Genomic DNA, 15,645 nt, shown 5'->3' with positions numbered 1-15,645 from the left:
TGAGTGCTTGTGGACTTTGCTGTAAATTATCTTTGTGCAATTCACAAAAAAACAAACAAAAAAAAACAAACAACAAACTACTTTCTGTGCTCTCAGGAAGTTAAAGCTGTGGCTTATCTTTTAAAGTACAGAGGAAGTTGAGTCTAGTTCCACTTTACAAAGGCAAAATTCATGTTAAAAATGTAAGAGTGCTTAGAATTGCCTAGTAGTTCTGGGACACTATGAGCTTGCTGAGTTCTCTGTAACTTGTAAAAACCCTGCAGTCTGCAGAAAAAAGCAACAGGTTGCAAGTTCTTCTTTTGCACGCAAAAAAACTTCAGATGTGAATCAGCCTATTGATTAACATCAGCTGTCAGTTACTTTTGTGTACAGAAAACACATTTACTTGAAACAAAAAAAAAAAAACAAAAAAAAAAAAAACTTTAAAAAAGGACCCTGAGCAGTACAATAAATCAGTCAAATGAACTTACCTAGGGCTTCCTCCAGCCCCTCGTAGTCAATAAAGTTATTCAACATCTTCCGGGCTCCCTCTGTTCTGCGCCCGGCGGCTCGATTAGATCAGCAACTTCGTAACTAAGTCGTGGGCCACTGTGCATGCGCGGCCCCTCCATGCGCCCGGCTTGCTCGCATGCCTGTAGCTGTAAACGTGCTGCGCATGCGTAATGCATTCTTTCAAGAACTGGGCATGCGCAGAACACTTACAGCGAGGGGCGTGCAAGCAAGACGGACATGCATGTGCAGTGGCCCACGGCTTTGGCTTAAGGTCGCCACTCTAACAGAACCGCCGGGGGCAGAACAGAGGGAGCCCAGAGGATGCTGAGGGACTTCATCGACTACAAGTGTTTAAGTAAGTTACCGTAGGCAAGTTCTTTTGCCTGATTTATTGCCCGATCAATCATCCGATTCAATCATTTTATTGAATCAAATCAAAATCAGTTCTACAAACATGTCCTATCCACATCTTATTTTTTCAACCTAGATAACTATAATTTTATTTTCACTTCAGGTTTGCTTCAAAGCTTTGTGCACACACTAGATGGTTCTCGGCTGAGTTGGTTGGCGAGGGCCACCTCTGTCCAAAAATCTAGTGCGTGTACAGCGCCCACCAATCCTCCCTGATGTGTGTCCAAGAGACCTTGACTGACAGGTCTCCTAGGCTCCCCCCTCTATAGCAACTGAATGCATTAGAAAGCATTTAGCAGGTAAGACCTGTTCCATAGTCAAGAAACCCTGGTAGGACAATACCAGCATTTCAGCCTCAATTGCAGCAAAACTAAACAGGAACAAAAGTTTACTCTAAACAATGGTGGCGACAGGCTTGTATACTAAAAATGAATCACATAAGTATATGGCATTGTTAATCAGAGCCTCATTTAGGGACAAAGAAAAAAAAAATTACCTGTTGAAAGGGAGTCACATCCATGATCAAAAAGTTCCCCTAGTGGAGTGCTACTGTTAGTCCTCCTTGCTTGCTTCCCATCGATGGCATCCAAGGACTGGTAAATAAACAAACCAACTGCACAAGAAATATAGGTCCACGTTGGGGCCTAAAGGAAAATAAAACATTTAATTTCATATGTTGCTGGGAAATTGCAAAGTGCTTTCTGGAGGACAGAGAACTCCCGTATATACATCAGCCTGTGTCTGAAACCGTAGACTAATTTCACACAAGCAGACCTACAAGCACTTGGCTTGATCACTTGACACATATGGCATCAGTATTTTTGGTCTATTGTAAACTTCAGTACCTACCAGGTAGCGATGCTCTTCTGAGTAGCTATGATTTGAAATGTTAATTAATGTTAAACAGCTGTAACCGCAATCATTTGCGTCATATGTCACGTTCCACGTCACTCCCGCGCTTCCTCCTTCCGGAATGAAGGAAAAGTGTGGGAGTGTCATATAATGCAACTTGTGATGTGAATGGAACGCACAGGATCCGACAGACGCATGGGTAAGTTAACCCCCTCTCCCTCACAGCTGTTTAATTCAACATTTTGAATCCCAGTAGCTAAGAGACTCGTAGCTGCTCAGAAGAGCATCGCTACTAACAGGTAAATTATGAAATACTAGGCTGAACTCAAAAAGATGAAAACCTATCAATCATGTTCAAAGACATTTGTATTCAACTTGAATAATGTAATCAGAAAAAAAGTCAAGACTGTACAGTCCAGAACTGAAAGAGAATGCAGACACTATAAAAAGTCTTAAGGCCGGAGCCCACTAACACAGTTGTGAGCAGTTGTGTCCACTTTTCATAAACATATCAATGTTACATATGCTGAAAAGCGGACACAACTGCGCACAACTGCGTTAGTGGGCTCAGGCCCTCAGTGTGTTACGCTGCATGCTAGGCAGCCTAAAAGTGCCCATACATTACTCTGTGGCATCGATATCTGGCCAATTGGATCAGAATGACTGAATCTGGTAGAGAACGGTGCCCCAACATCTCCCGTTCAAAAGGTTAGGCACGCTAAAACCCCCAGCAAAAACACAAGTAGTGCTGCCTCCTATCAATCAGCAGACAATCCAATCTTCAATTGAAACAGCAGAGGGCGCATTCAAGTTGCTATTCAAGTGTATCCCCACGTTATAATGGCAGAAGGACACGGACATTGGAATGTAGCAGGTAGACAGTGTGCAGAGAGGTCGACAGTTGTATTGTTTGTAGAAAGGCTTGTCAGGACAAGTAGCCCATCCTGCATTATTGAAGTAATATCATCCACTTGTGCAGGCTCGGAACGTTCCCAGGCATGTGAGCGGGACAAATGCCTTGCGCAATGGAGAGTGCAGGACGGCTAGAAAACAATCCAAGCAGCCCTGGGGAGATGGTGAGAGAGCCCATGGCCTGAAGGGGGCTGGAGGAAGCCCAAGTATCAATTATTTTGGTCCTTTTGTCTCAGGTTTCCTTTAAATATGACACGATAGAAGCTATTAACTACCAGGTGGGTGCAACATATGTAGCTCCTCCCTGCTTCATAACACTGCCACCTGGCTAAGCAGGCACAGAGAACACCAGGCAAATACTACAGATTCAAACAGCACCTCCCATTAAACATTTGACAATAATCTCTGACTCTCTGCTGGACGTGCACGCACATCACAGGGGCTGACAGCCTATTCCAGCGCCTGAGCTTTCAGACACACACAATTGAAATGATCGATCCGGCATGCTGGAAAGATCTCGAAAGGGCTCGTTTGGAGGGGGGGGGGGGGCAGTGACGGTAGAGGTGTTCAATATTCCAACAATCAATGGACCCCCCATGGTAAATGTGGAAGCAAGGAGTAAATATATGAATAATTGACCTTTTTTATCTATTGTCTGCACTCAGAAAGCTGTAATTCCATATTATTTAGGTTAGGGTTAGCTACAGGCTGACTAGGTCCCAACTACAGAGAAACTCACATGCATACCTGAATGTTTAATCCTTTCGGGGAGGAAAAAAATAGCAGTCTAGTTATATGTGAGAATAGCACTGTACATACACGTTTATCTCATCGTACTACCTTAGTTCAGGTACCCTTTAAAGAGAACCCGAGGTGTGTTTTTCAAATCTTAATAGGACACAGAGGCATGTTCTGTGCACAGTGACATGCCTCTGTGTCATCCCATTGCTGCTGATTTTTTTTCTGTGCACATCGCTAAAAAAAAATGTCATCAGAATTAACTATCTAGCCCTTGTACATTGACTGAGCTCCTGATTCTTTTGATCTGGTCACATGATCACAGGGGCCCTACTCTTCATTCATTATAGGACACCATCTAGGAGGAGGGCCAGTGCATGTAGTCAAAAGTCAGGTTTGTTTCAGGCTGCATTTTTCAGGCTGCTGCACACCGGTCACACTAGTAAGTGGGTTGAAATGCATTAAAATGCATAAATGAAAACTAATGAATTGGTTTGTGAGTTGTTGTGCATTTCCACAAATTTCTATGAGTTTAAATTACTCCTGACAAGTTGAAATGCACTCCACAGCAACTCACTGATGTAGTGTGAATGATAAAATGAAAGTATAGGGACTTTCATGTTACCATGTAAAACGCACACTATGTGGAGTGCGTCAAAACTCACTGCAACTCACATAGCGTGAACGAGCCCTCAGTGGAGCTGCTAACCTCTGGCTCATAAGAAATCACCCTGTGTTCTTCAGATACAAAGCAAGCCCCAAGCTTTGCAGTGTCACAACAGCAAATCTGTCCACACTTGTAAACTCAGTAGCTGTTTATTACCAGCATCAGAATTTTGTAGGTCTGGATCACTTAATGAAAGACTAGGGGAAAACTTGCTGTAATTACATGTACATATTTTATTAAGTTGCGTTTCTCGGAATAGACTTCAATATTGCATGGAAACAAACAACATTTCCCCTAAAATATGTTCAAAAGTTGTCAGTAAAAAAAGAAAACAGAGATGGTGTTTTGCAGTACAGTAGTTGAAATCATATTAAAGAAAATTACTGTAAACAGGAAGTGGAAATTTCTTCCACATCCTGTTCTTTTAAAGTAAGACATTTCTGTGTAAAATATAATTTACTTCTCTCTTTACTTCCCCTTCTAAATTGCTGTGTAATTGAATGGTATTTAAAAATGTAACGTAGACATAGGCTAGCCATATGCTATACCAGTGTTTCTCAACATTTTATTAGTATGTACCCCTTTTAAAACCCTGTACTCACCAAGTACCCCCTAGCATGGTAAACATTATCACACGTACCCTTTGACAAAGATATATTTAATCGTAGTACATTATAATTGGTTCTAAACCATTTCCAAGCATTTACTATTGCTTTTAATTAGCTAAAATACTAATTTGCTGCTGTTTAAATAAGATTTATCATTTTCTAAAACCGTAAATCTATTAATTTTTGGTTAAGTATATCAAGCCAGAGTACCCCCTAGAACCATCAGAAGTACCCCCTGGGGTACGCGTACCACACGTTGAGAACCTATGTGCTATACAACCGCACTGGGTGGAGCTAACCAGAGCGTGGCTTGCAATCTTTTAATTGGTGGTTACCAGCAGGAGACGCACAGGTGAATAACAGACTGCACAGGGAGTGGGCGGAGCTAGACAAAGTGTGGCTTTCAAGCTTTTAATGGTGGATACCAGTGGGAGGCACGAAGGTGGATCGTAGACTGCACAGGAGTGGGCGGAGGTATCCAGAGCATGGCATGCAAGCTTTTAATGGTGGATCCCAGAGGGAGGCACACAGTTGGATCGGAGACTGCATGGAAGTATCAGACAGTAAGCGGATGTGATACACTGCAGGAGCCTAAGCCTGGTGATCAAACATAGCTCTGATATGCTGACAAACTGATCTACACTTGTGAGTACAAATCCAAGTTTTTAATGTTGATTAGATTTTATGGTACACTATGACCAGCTGTTTTTTTTGTTTTTTGTTTTTTTAGGGGATTTCAAGCTAAACTACAGAAGGCCGAAACAGGTCCTTGCAGGATATTGGTGTTGCCGCCTGAGATGTTTATCTGGTGAGCCTTGTGTGTATGGGGGGGGGGGGGGTGCATGAAGAGACCACCATCACTAAACACAGGTGCTGTGCTGGTATAGTGGAATACATGATGTATTATTGGTGGTGGTGTTGTGATACCTGGGTAATGAACCATCTCTAGTTTGTCTGATTGCAGGTGCCAAGAACCTGACTGAAAAAACGTACAGGCTCAACCACTTTATTTAGCTGCACAAGCGGATGCCTTTTACATACAAAACCGCCAGGCCAACCAGCCTGCAATCGGCACTGTCCAAGAACTGCCATTCCCAATTACGTAATGCTATCCATGGGTCTATACCTGTGCTGTGGTTAACCACAATTTTTGCCAAGGATGTTTTTGTTAAATAAAAAAGTTTAATTGGGCAAAAATATTGTATAATGTATGCCAGCTAAAGAGTCCAAAACTTCTACCCTGTGGCCAGCTTTAGCTTCAAAACTAGGAAAGAGCAGCCGACACTCCAGGACTCTTACTGGCTGCTCATCATCACCTGACCGCCAATCAGCCAGTTAAAACATTAGTGTTACAGTAAAGGATAGGGGGGGGAAATAAAAGTAAATAAAGCCTCTTTTCATGTACGTTTTATATGTGTTCAGTCAGATAGGGGCTGACAAAGTAAATTGTGTGTTTTCAGAAGCAGCTGAAAATATCACCTAGAAGAAGTTGTGAAAATATCACCTAGGAGAAAATTCAGGTGAAAAAGATTTGCCTATGGGCCCGTCTCTTTCTTTCCATCTGTCCTCTCTCTCTCTCTCTTCCTCCCGCCTCTCTAATTTCTCTTGGTGTCTCTTTCGTTCCCTCTCTGGACACGCTGAGAGGCATCTGAATTGTTGCAAGCAGTGAGCCCCACCAATATGCTTCAGCTCTGCTCACATAGCATTCAGACTGCCCCACTGACCTTTCTCGGCTTGTTTTTAGTGTGTTTTTGTCTGCTTATGTATATTCTACTGTACCATACTGTATTGTAACTGCATGCTTTGTCTCTCTCTATGCTTACTGTACCATCACCGACCCTGTAAGTGCCACAAACAATTCCTGGTACAACCCCTGTTGTATTTGGCTAAATAAATTGATTCTGATGTGAAAACGCATTAGAACTGACAGCATTTGTAAATCAATAAAGAGTCAATGGACTATGCGCATCTAATGTGTTTTTCTGAGCATAATTAAAAAAAAACGTGGTGCTCTTTCTACAGGTCTGTCCATTACACAGCAGTTACGGACTTGAGTTTTAGCATGTACCAATGCGCATTTTAGGCGTTGGAAATGTGCAATGTAGATAAAAGATACGCACTGGCAAGAGCATAGACATTATTGTAAATGGTCAGCATTTCCCTTTTCTCCACTCCACAACAATTCACAGTATGCGACAGTCACTCAAAGGTGCGAGTTATTTCTCTGCAGGCAACCTCACACACCCATGTAATCAATGGATTTTCACAAGTGATGTACAGTTGCATATCTGGTAACTATGTACAGTTTTTCCCTGCAAGTCATAGCGGCAACAGACATGCTAATTAACAGAAAAAAAGCCTCTCCATGCTATGTGGCTAATGTTTCTGGAGAAGTCTATGCATACAATATAAATATATGTCATTAGGAGAACTATTGCATCTTACCTGTTCTGTTGCTGTCGGACAATAACATGCTAGCACTACTGTTGTAAAGACATTGATTATAAGTCCTATGATGGTTATGAGGTTTGGTGCAATCCATGCTGGAACCTTTCCCACTAACCATTCCCAAAATCCTTGCATTAATGGCTCTAGCAGTGATTTTCCACAACTTTTGTAACGGTGCTCCTCCAATTTCTTCAACTGATGTCTCGATAGTGGTGGAGTTGGCAGTTCTACAAACTTGCTTAGAGCATACATTGTTCTGGGAGTGTGATCACAACCTGAAGCAGTTTCTGGCTGGTGGTCCCTGCATTGTCGCCTTGACCTTGGTGCACTCATGAGGTTAGCTTCTGGTAACAATTGCAAAAGAAACCTGTAAAGAAATCAAACAAAGTCAAGTGATACTAGTAAAATGGCATTGAATTGTGGACAATTTTGTAGTTCTGTCCATGTTGAACAATGGTATTGTATCCAACTGCCAGATGTGACTTTTTGTAACATATAAACCCAATGAGAAAACACTTTTTGAAAAATTGTCATTGGGAATCTTATATTAAAAAAAAAAGCCTTTCCTCTCCTCTCCCGGGTCCCTCGTTACAGCGGCAGCTCCTCCATTTGAATCCCCCGCCGTGGGGGGTTTCGGAAGTAAAGTCCTCCCAAAGACAGGCGGCGCCATACTGCGCATGTGCGAGTGCACGAGAGAGGGTGCTCCTGCGTGCGCAATATGGAGCAGACCGTCTTCGGGAGCACTCGGGCTCCCAAACACATCCGAAGCTTCCCTTTCGCGGCGAGGGATTAGAGCAGTATTTGACCAAATTGGTCGTATACTGCTATGGGGGATCCTGTGCTGGAACGGGGACCAAGAGAGAAGCGGGAAGGCTCTATAGGACCCAGAGCCTTCCCTCTCCTAAGGTAAGTATCTGGTTTATTTTTTTTAATTATTTTTTTTTTTTACTCAATCCCATTCACTTCAAAAGCATCTCAGTAATACAGTTACACAGTTTTGTTTCTGAAATTGAATACGACTCCACAGCAATGTCCACTGTTTACATGTAAAAAGCTTGCAGGCCCATTTCTGATACCAGCTACTCACTAACCTACTGCCCTCCATCAGCTGAGCTCCTGGTCAATCTAGACTTTCTCTAGGTAATATTTTCTTTAAAAAAATATTTTATAGGCATTTTAAAGGAAAAAAAAAATAATAATAATAGGAGTAAAACAAACAGTACACTTTTTTTTGAGATTTCACACCCTGTAAGTGACATTGCTATAAAATACCTTAAAATATATTCATTAGTTCTTCCAGGTTAAAATGATGCCACATATGCCTTATGCAGACCATTATACTATGTGCACTTGGATATTTGGAGGGCAGCCCCCTCCCCCTCCCCAACCCTTCTATAGCATCACTATTATTTTCAGAGTCACACATATGCCTTATTTCATTACTGGCTGGGCATAAAGCAGACAAATACTGTACACTCAGCCTGTAAACTAGGATTTTTAGAGGGAGGTTTAAAAAAAAATAAAAATGTAATGGTGGCAAATACAAAAGTTTTAGTAGGCAGTCAAAAATGGGGTAATATTCATACAGTGCCTTAAAAAGACATTTTAAAAAAAGTCTAATAATCAGACTGTGTGATGCACCTCAAAATATTGGGTAAAGAAACCTGGCCTGGAAGTACATGAAGGGAAGTTCCATAAATTCTCATGTCTCGTCATTTGTTGTGTACATACTCTGAATTTCCTCAGAGGATATTTTGGGGACAGAATAGGAGGAAGTGAAGCAGGATTATGCCTGCCACACAGTCTTATAACATATTCACAATCCGGTTGACCAGGTTTTTCAGAACTTCTGCCGGATGTAAATGTCAAGGATGCTATAACTTTTCCTTCATAAGTATAGAAAAATATAAAGCTAGTGCAGGCCACAAATGGTGCAAAAGTGAAAATAATCTTTAGCTTGCATGAACAAAAAAATTGGAGTATAAGGGGGATTACCCCATAACATGCATGCACAGTAAAATCAATTAAACAAGAACCATCTGCTAAGTTTTACGCAGAAGATCTGCACGTATTATCTGAATACCTTTATTGACACTGCTGCCTTTGTGACTGTGCTAGTGGCTTTATTATGTTTTTGTATAAGTGCTGCTGTGTAATGATGCAAGGTCAGGTGGTGGCTCTGACAATCTGTCCATTTGCTAACCCAGTTCAGTATATTCTCATTCTGTAGCTGTACACTTAGGCCTCTTCTACATGGACAGTTGAACTGCTCATTTATTGACCAGCTCCTCATCTGTCTGCCAATTGAGTGCAATTAAAGTGCAGCCAAACAGCAGCGGTTGTAACACTACGCAACACCAGCGCTGACACGTGGCAGCATTACCCGGTGGTAAAGAACCCTCTCATGTTGCATCTGAGCATGGCAACCAACATGCTCAGACTCAGATGCAACTTCATGGGGGGGTTGGGGAAACCTGTCCACTGCTAGTACTGAGCACTAACAAGCATCTGATCGGTGGACTGGAGCATCTAGCAGGCTTTGAATTCACTGCCTGTCAGCTGCTCGTGGATAAGAGACCATAAGGTACCTGGGCAAATTTAATCACTCTGAATCTGCTGGCAACCTACTGCCTCAAAATGTACACTCAATTAAACTAGGATTGATTTTAGCCTCAAATCAATCAATAAGTCTCATTAATGGTGTCTGCTCAATAAGAACAAAGCACAAAAAAAAAAAAAAACCATGGACTATTTGCTAGGAAGCAGAACAAACCCGCATCCTTATGCTAGGTACACACTATGCAATTTCCTGTCAGATCGGTGGGTTCAATCTACAATTTCTGACATGTCCGATGTGCAAAATAACATGATCGGTTTTGTGCAGCAGTGATTTGAAAATCGGTCCCATTATCAGGCGCAGATAAGCCATGTTAAAAATAATCGTTTCAACTCATCGATCTGAAGGGTTATTGCCTAGTGTGTACCTAGCATTATGGACTGTGCCTTGCAACCATCATTCAGCAATTTATATCTCGAATTGCCAGAATCGGACAAAAATAAGTCAGCCTGTCAATGAACGCACCTTATCACTGATAAATGTGCCTGCATAAACCATGCTGCCTCATAGGTGGCAGGCATCGGTGTGCAATCTAATCGTGCCACGTCGTCCCTAGAGTCATCACCATCTTGACAGAGTCCAAGGACACACAGCATCTCATCCGTAGGCTCCAGCTGCACATACACAGTATTTTCCCAGCAGTAGAGCCACCTGATATTCTCGAGTGTACAGAGACTGCACATGAGTGTAGACTTAACTACCTAAAACCACTAATAATTTTACTGAGGGCCAGTGCACACCAAAAACCGCTAGCGGATCCAAACGCTAGCTGTTTTTGAAGCTGTTTTTCAGAGCGATTCTAGGCATGTTTATAGCACTTTTCTAGACATGCCTAGCATTTTTGGAGCGTTTTTGTGCAGCAGATTTTATATTTTGTTACAGTAAAGCTGTAACTGAACAGCTTCTGTAACAAAAACTCATGGAAATATCGGTCTGATCTAGCGCTTTTCAAAGCGATTTTCCACTTCCCTATACTTTACATTGAGGTAGAAACGCCTCTGAAAACTGCAAAATCCTGCAGGACCTGAGTTTTCATTTGGGGGGAGAAAAAATGAATGCTCTGTTGTGCACCATCCCATTTATAAGGCAAGCGGTTTTCTATCCACAAGCGTTTTAAAAACCGCTCAGAACCACTCTTGGTGTGCACCAGCCCTTAGAGTTGAAAGACTGATATTTGCTGGTACACAGCCTTTTTAGCTAAAGAAAAAGTGCTAGATATTTCCTAGCAAGAGGTACATATTCCTATGGGGGTTGCACATGCTGCAGGTTCTTGCAGGTCTGTTAGGTGGATATACTGCCAAATGGCAGACAGTGGCATTTACAACATCTTTTGAAGCGACAATTCAGAACTTGTTGCTGGTTTTATTCCTTTGTTCCTCTGAAACCTCCTACATAGACAAGACACTACTCAAGATCACAAAGATTCAATACGGTTTAGTTAATTCGCTAATGCTGGAAACACGCGATGCAATTTCTCAGCCCGATCGACAGGACTCGCCATTATTTAGGAGATGTTCAATCTGTTTCCGATCGAGAAAGAAAAGATTTTGCAAAGTATCATTGGAAAATCGATTCTTTAATTGATCGGGAGCAGTTTGGACATGTACAACTTCTACAACTTCTCATCCGTTCACCCATTGATTGGATGGGAAATTGCATCACGTAGTCCCAGCATTGGTGTCACATTAGTGCAGTGTTCTCCCCAGGCTCTTTTAGCCAGGTGCTCCACCCGGCTAGTTTTGGCGAGCACCCGGCTGTCATCGGCTCACCTCCTGCTATGCTATAAGCACAGTTGCTCACAGAAGCACCGGTCCTGTATTCTCTTATCTTGCCCCACCCGGCTACTTTTTCATGTCACTCGGCTACTATTTCATGCCACCCCGCTGGGAAAAATTTCTGGGGAGAACACTGTAATGGATATCAAGGCAACAACTTTTAAAAATCTGGACTATCGAAAAATGGTGGGTAAAAGGGGTTGCTACTGGATCTCCTAACAAGTGCCCAAAATAACTTCTGCTCTCTGCGCTCTAAAATAATCCAGTACCATAATTTTGCACATGAGGAAAATTTGTGATAACTTGACATGAAGTTCAAATTAACAATAATGTCCATTTACGCTAAGAAAAGGACTCCAATTTACATGCCACTAAAAAGTTAACATGAAATGTAAGCATTCAATTACAGCTATCCAACAAGTATACCCAGAGGCCAGATGGTTAGATTATGAACTATATTCAGAATATAAAAATTGCTGCTGCATGCATAATAAAGTATATGTAATGAGATGCTTTCGCTTTAAAAGCTGTCACAACTAATATAATTGCACCGCGTTAACAATGCAATAATATTGTCTGACAACGCAAGGCAAATCCCCGGTGTAGACTAATGGTCACAAGAAGCAAAAGGTTTGCCTAGTAAACAGGTCTCAGGGCCAGTGCAAACCAAAAACCGATAGCAGGTCCGCAAAACGCTAGCGGTTTTTGAAGAGGTTTTTCAGAGCAATTCTAGGCATGTTTAGAGAGATTTTCTAAACATGCCTAACATTTTTTGGGAGCGTTTTTGTGTAGCAGATTTTATATTTTGTTACAGAAAAGCTGTAACTGAACAGCTTCTGTAACAAAAACGTTTGGAAAATCACTTTTCAGAGTGATTTTCCACTTTCCTATAGTGTACATTGAGGCAGAAATGCCTCAGAAAACCTCAAAAATGCTGCAGGACCAGAGTTTGTGTTTGGGGAGAAAATGAATCGGTGTGTACCATCCCATTCATTAGGCAAGCAGTTTTCCCCCGCAAGCATTTTAAAAAACATTCAGAACCGCTCTTGGTGTGCAGTCAGATCCATGGCAACTTCACATTAGAAAAGTGAAATATGCAATAAGATTACTCATCACTCTACTGAGGTACCAATAATAATATTCCTTCCACAACACAGATAAAAGCCATAGTCCAGAGCTATCTAAAGGCCCGTATCCACTACACAATTTTCCAGATGATTTTTCCAATGACCGGAGATTTTTTTGAGCAACGAGCGATCATTTCCACAATCCTGCAACGTGGGTACAGGTGTGCAATCACATGAGCAACGTTTAGCGATGTGCGGCGATAAGAACACACACAGAAAGTCAAATCTTGAAAATCCCCAACAAATTCATCAGCGGAAAGTACTGCGATTGCTTGACTGTCTCGTGTACCCGCTGGCCGGAAGATGGATCGTCGCTGGATCCATCTTCCTCCATCGGGTGGTATTTAGCTTAAAGGGAACCTAAACTGAGAAGGATATGGATTTTTCCTTTTAAAATAATACCAGTTGCCTGACTCTTCTGCTGATCCTGTGTCTCTAATACTTTTAGCCACAGCCCCTCAACAAGCATGCAGATCAGGTGCTCTGAAGTCAGACTGGATTAGCTGCATGCTTGTTTCAGGTGTTTGATTCAGCCACTACTGTACTTAGAGATCAGCAGGACTGCCAAGCAACTGGTATTGTTTAAAAGGAAACATCCATATCCCTCTCAGTTAAGGTTCCCTTTAAGAATGCACATTACCTAGCAGTGAGGAAAGGTAATGGCAAGCTAGATATTATCACATGAACAAATCTAAACAACTGTTGAAAAGAGATGATCAATAAAATGCTCACAGAAATACTAGCAATCTCTAACTGATGCAGATTTTAGGATAATTTTAAAAAGCACAGGGCTGTGGAGTCGTAGTCATAGTTATTTTGGACAACTGAAGTTGGAATTGGAGTCGGTGGTTTCATAAACTGAGGAGTTGGATTATTTTTGTACCAAATCCACAACCCTGCTAAGTATTTGACTAAGGAGTCGGAGTCTAGAAGTCTGAGTCGGAGTCATTTTAGGTACCTGGAGTCAGAGTCTTGAGTCGGTGGTTTCATAAACTGAGAAGTAGGAGTCGAAAGATTTTTGTACTGACTCCACAGCACTGTTAAAGCAAACCTGTACTATCTCAGTAAAAAAATTAAAAAAATAAATAGATACTTACCTAAGTAGAGTGTTGCAGCTGGATAATCAAAAAATGTCCCACCTCCTTCTGGAAAGCACCATTGCTGTGCAGGGACTCTCTGAACATTTCCACCAAGAGCTTGTCGGAAATGTTCTTGCGACGATGCCCTTACCCTTGTGTACAGCCTGCACAATTAGCCGATGCCACTTGTTCATGAGCTCATACATGAAGGGGTGCATGGCCATGAACTAGAAGGTAAATTCTAATTCAAAATTAAATTAATAAAATTTTACAGTACTTACCTTGGGTTTCCTCCAGCCCCTAGAACACTGTGTTCCTTGCCACAACTCAGCTCTCAGGCAGTCTCCTGGGTTCCCCTCTGCAGCAGCCTCTGACACAGCCAGGTCTGCAGCTTCTGCACATGCGCATGGCCGTGCCGCTTGTACTCCTATAAATGGGGGGGCATTACATGTGCAAAATGCTCCCAGCCACAGAGGCGCAGCCATGCGCTCAAGCATGCACAGAGGCCAATGACCTGGCTAAAAATCGGCACCTGCAGTGGAGGAGACCCTGGGAGAGTGCCTGAGAGCAGAGCTGTGGCAAGGTATACATATGCTTCTGGGGCTGTAGGATGCCCCAGGTAAGTAAATCTGATTTTTATTTTAAATGTGCCTCGTGTATCCTTTAAGCAAATGTATGCACTTTGGAAATTAATCAAACACAGTAGGTTATGATTTTAGTTGGCCCACTTTGGGCTGCGTAAAATTGGCATAAAAAGTGCATCACATTTATTAGCATTTCATTGAGCATCTGAACATTCTTCTATGACAGTCATCTACTCAGAATGTTTTTACATAAATTGAATATTTACATGCTACATGACCTTAGTTGGAATGGGTATATTTTAGCTATAGCACAACATCCTCTCCAGATTCATGTCTGCTGTTCATATATAATTTCCTAACATTGATAGAACAATATCTATGTATGCACAACCATATATACACGATTTCAATATCATGCAGCAGCATGGTCCAGTCTAGCTTTCCACTAAATAATACAAAAGGAAAAATAAAACCAAATTCATCGTCCTGAGTACCAGACATTTGGAACCTCGCAGAAGCCGAGCATGTAAATAGCAGACTGGATCTAGCATGATGTACTGCCTGCAATGTGTCTATTGATTGCCATGTCACCATATGCAGCACACCTTATACAGTATGCTGTCCTTAGCCCAGAGAGCGGTGACAGCAGTTCGGGTGAAGCGGAAAACTCCCCTATCCAGAGACACGCACACACAGCAGCTGCCATCCCATACCTGGCTCCCTGATCCGGCCAGTTCTGCTTGCTGTCGTTGTACAGCAGATTAGCCCAGGGCACACCGGAAGCGGAGAGGCTACATGGTAACTCACAATACTCTTTCCTGCTGCTCTTAGCCCCACCCGCCTCCGCAGACACAGCCTATCAGAGATTTCTCGTAAACACCAATAACGAACTACAATTTCAAACAGTTGTTCTGTCAGAAATAGCTCCCTGTCAGAAACAGCTTCAGCTATAAGACTGCGCATATGCAGTTCCCTTACGGCGCATGCTCAATGGTGAGGATTTGCTACTAGCTTCTGCCACTACATAGCTCACTTATTTTGAGCATTTTCTGACATACACGGGCTTGTCTCTTCTATTTCCTGTCTGTTTCCCCTTCTCCTGCAGTATTTTGTTTTCATGTGTGTGGTTACTGAAGCAATGGCATTTGGGTGTATACATCAAGTGGACTAACTGGGCGCCACCATAGGCACCAATGTATTTTATTGGTATTAGGGCGCCGGAGCAGAAATTTGGGCGCCCAGTAAATAGCACTATATATCAGGCTACGGGGCGCCCAAATGCACATTTTCATGGAGGCGCCTGAGAAATTGCAGGGTTTTTTTTTCCTTTCTAAG

The 15,645-nt window shown here is 42.2% G+C and overlaps 1 protein-coding gene and 1 long non-coding RNA gene across 2 annotated transcripts in view; one reads left to right on the top strand and one right to left on the bottom strand.

Moving 5' to 3' along the window:
* LOC137546696 (uncharacterized) overlaps window positions 1–6,616 on the top strand; it is a 64,257-nt gene extending 57,641 nt beyond the window's left edge. Inside the window, exons 4-5 of the long non-coding RNA XR_011026321.1 lie at window positions 5,411–5,488; window positions 6,141–6,616. This is a non-coding gene — a long non-coding RNA (uncharacterized lncRNA). The remainder of the gene's footprint in view (window positions 1–5,410; window positions 5,489–6,140) is intronic.
* The window catches only part of CEPT1 (choline/ethanolamine phosphotransferase 1), a 54,915-nt gene extending 39,717 nt beyond the window's left edge, over window positions 1–15,198 (bottom strand). The window contains exons 1-3 of the mRNA XM_068269446.1: window positions 15,024–15,198; window positions 7,126–7,495; window positions 1,400–1,547 (exon numbers count right to left, since the gene is read on the bottom strand). Coding sequence (XP_068125547.1) covers window positions 1,400–1,547; window positions 7,126–7,461 — 484 coding nt within the window. The 5' untranslated portion in view covers window positions 7,462–7,495; window positions 15,024–15,198. The remainder of the gene's footprint in view (window positions 1–1,399; window positions 1,548–7,125; window positions 7,496–15,023) is intronic.
* Between the last annotated feature and the right edge of the window lie 447 nt (window positions 15,199–15,645).

The sequence above is a fragment of the Hyperolius riggenbachi genome, chromosome 2 (genome assembly GCF_040937935.1).
Source record: "Hyperolius riggenbachi isolate aHypRig1 chromosome 2, aHypRig1.pri, whole genome shotgun sequence".
Lineage (NCBI taxonomy): Eukaryota > Metazoa > Chordata > Amphibia > Anura > Hyperoliidae > Hyperolius > Hyperolius riggenbachi.
This window is presented reverse-complemented; position numbering and strand designations above follow the sequence as displayed.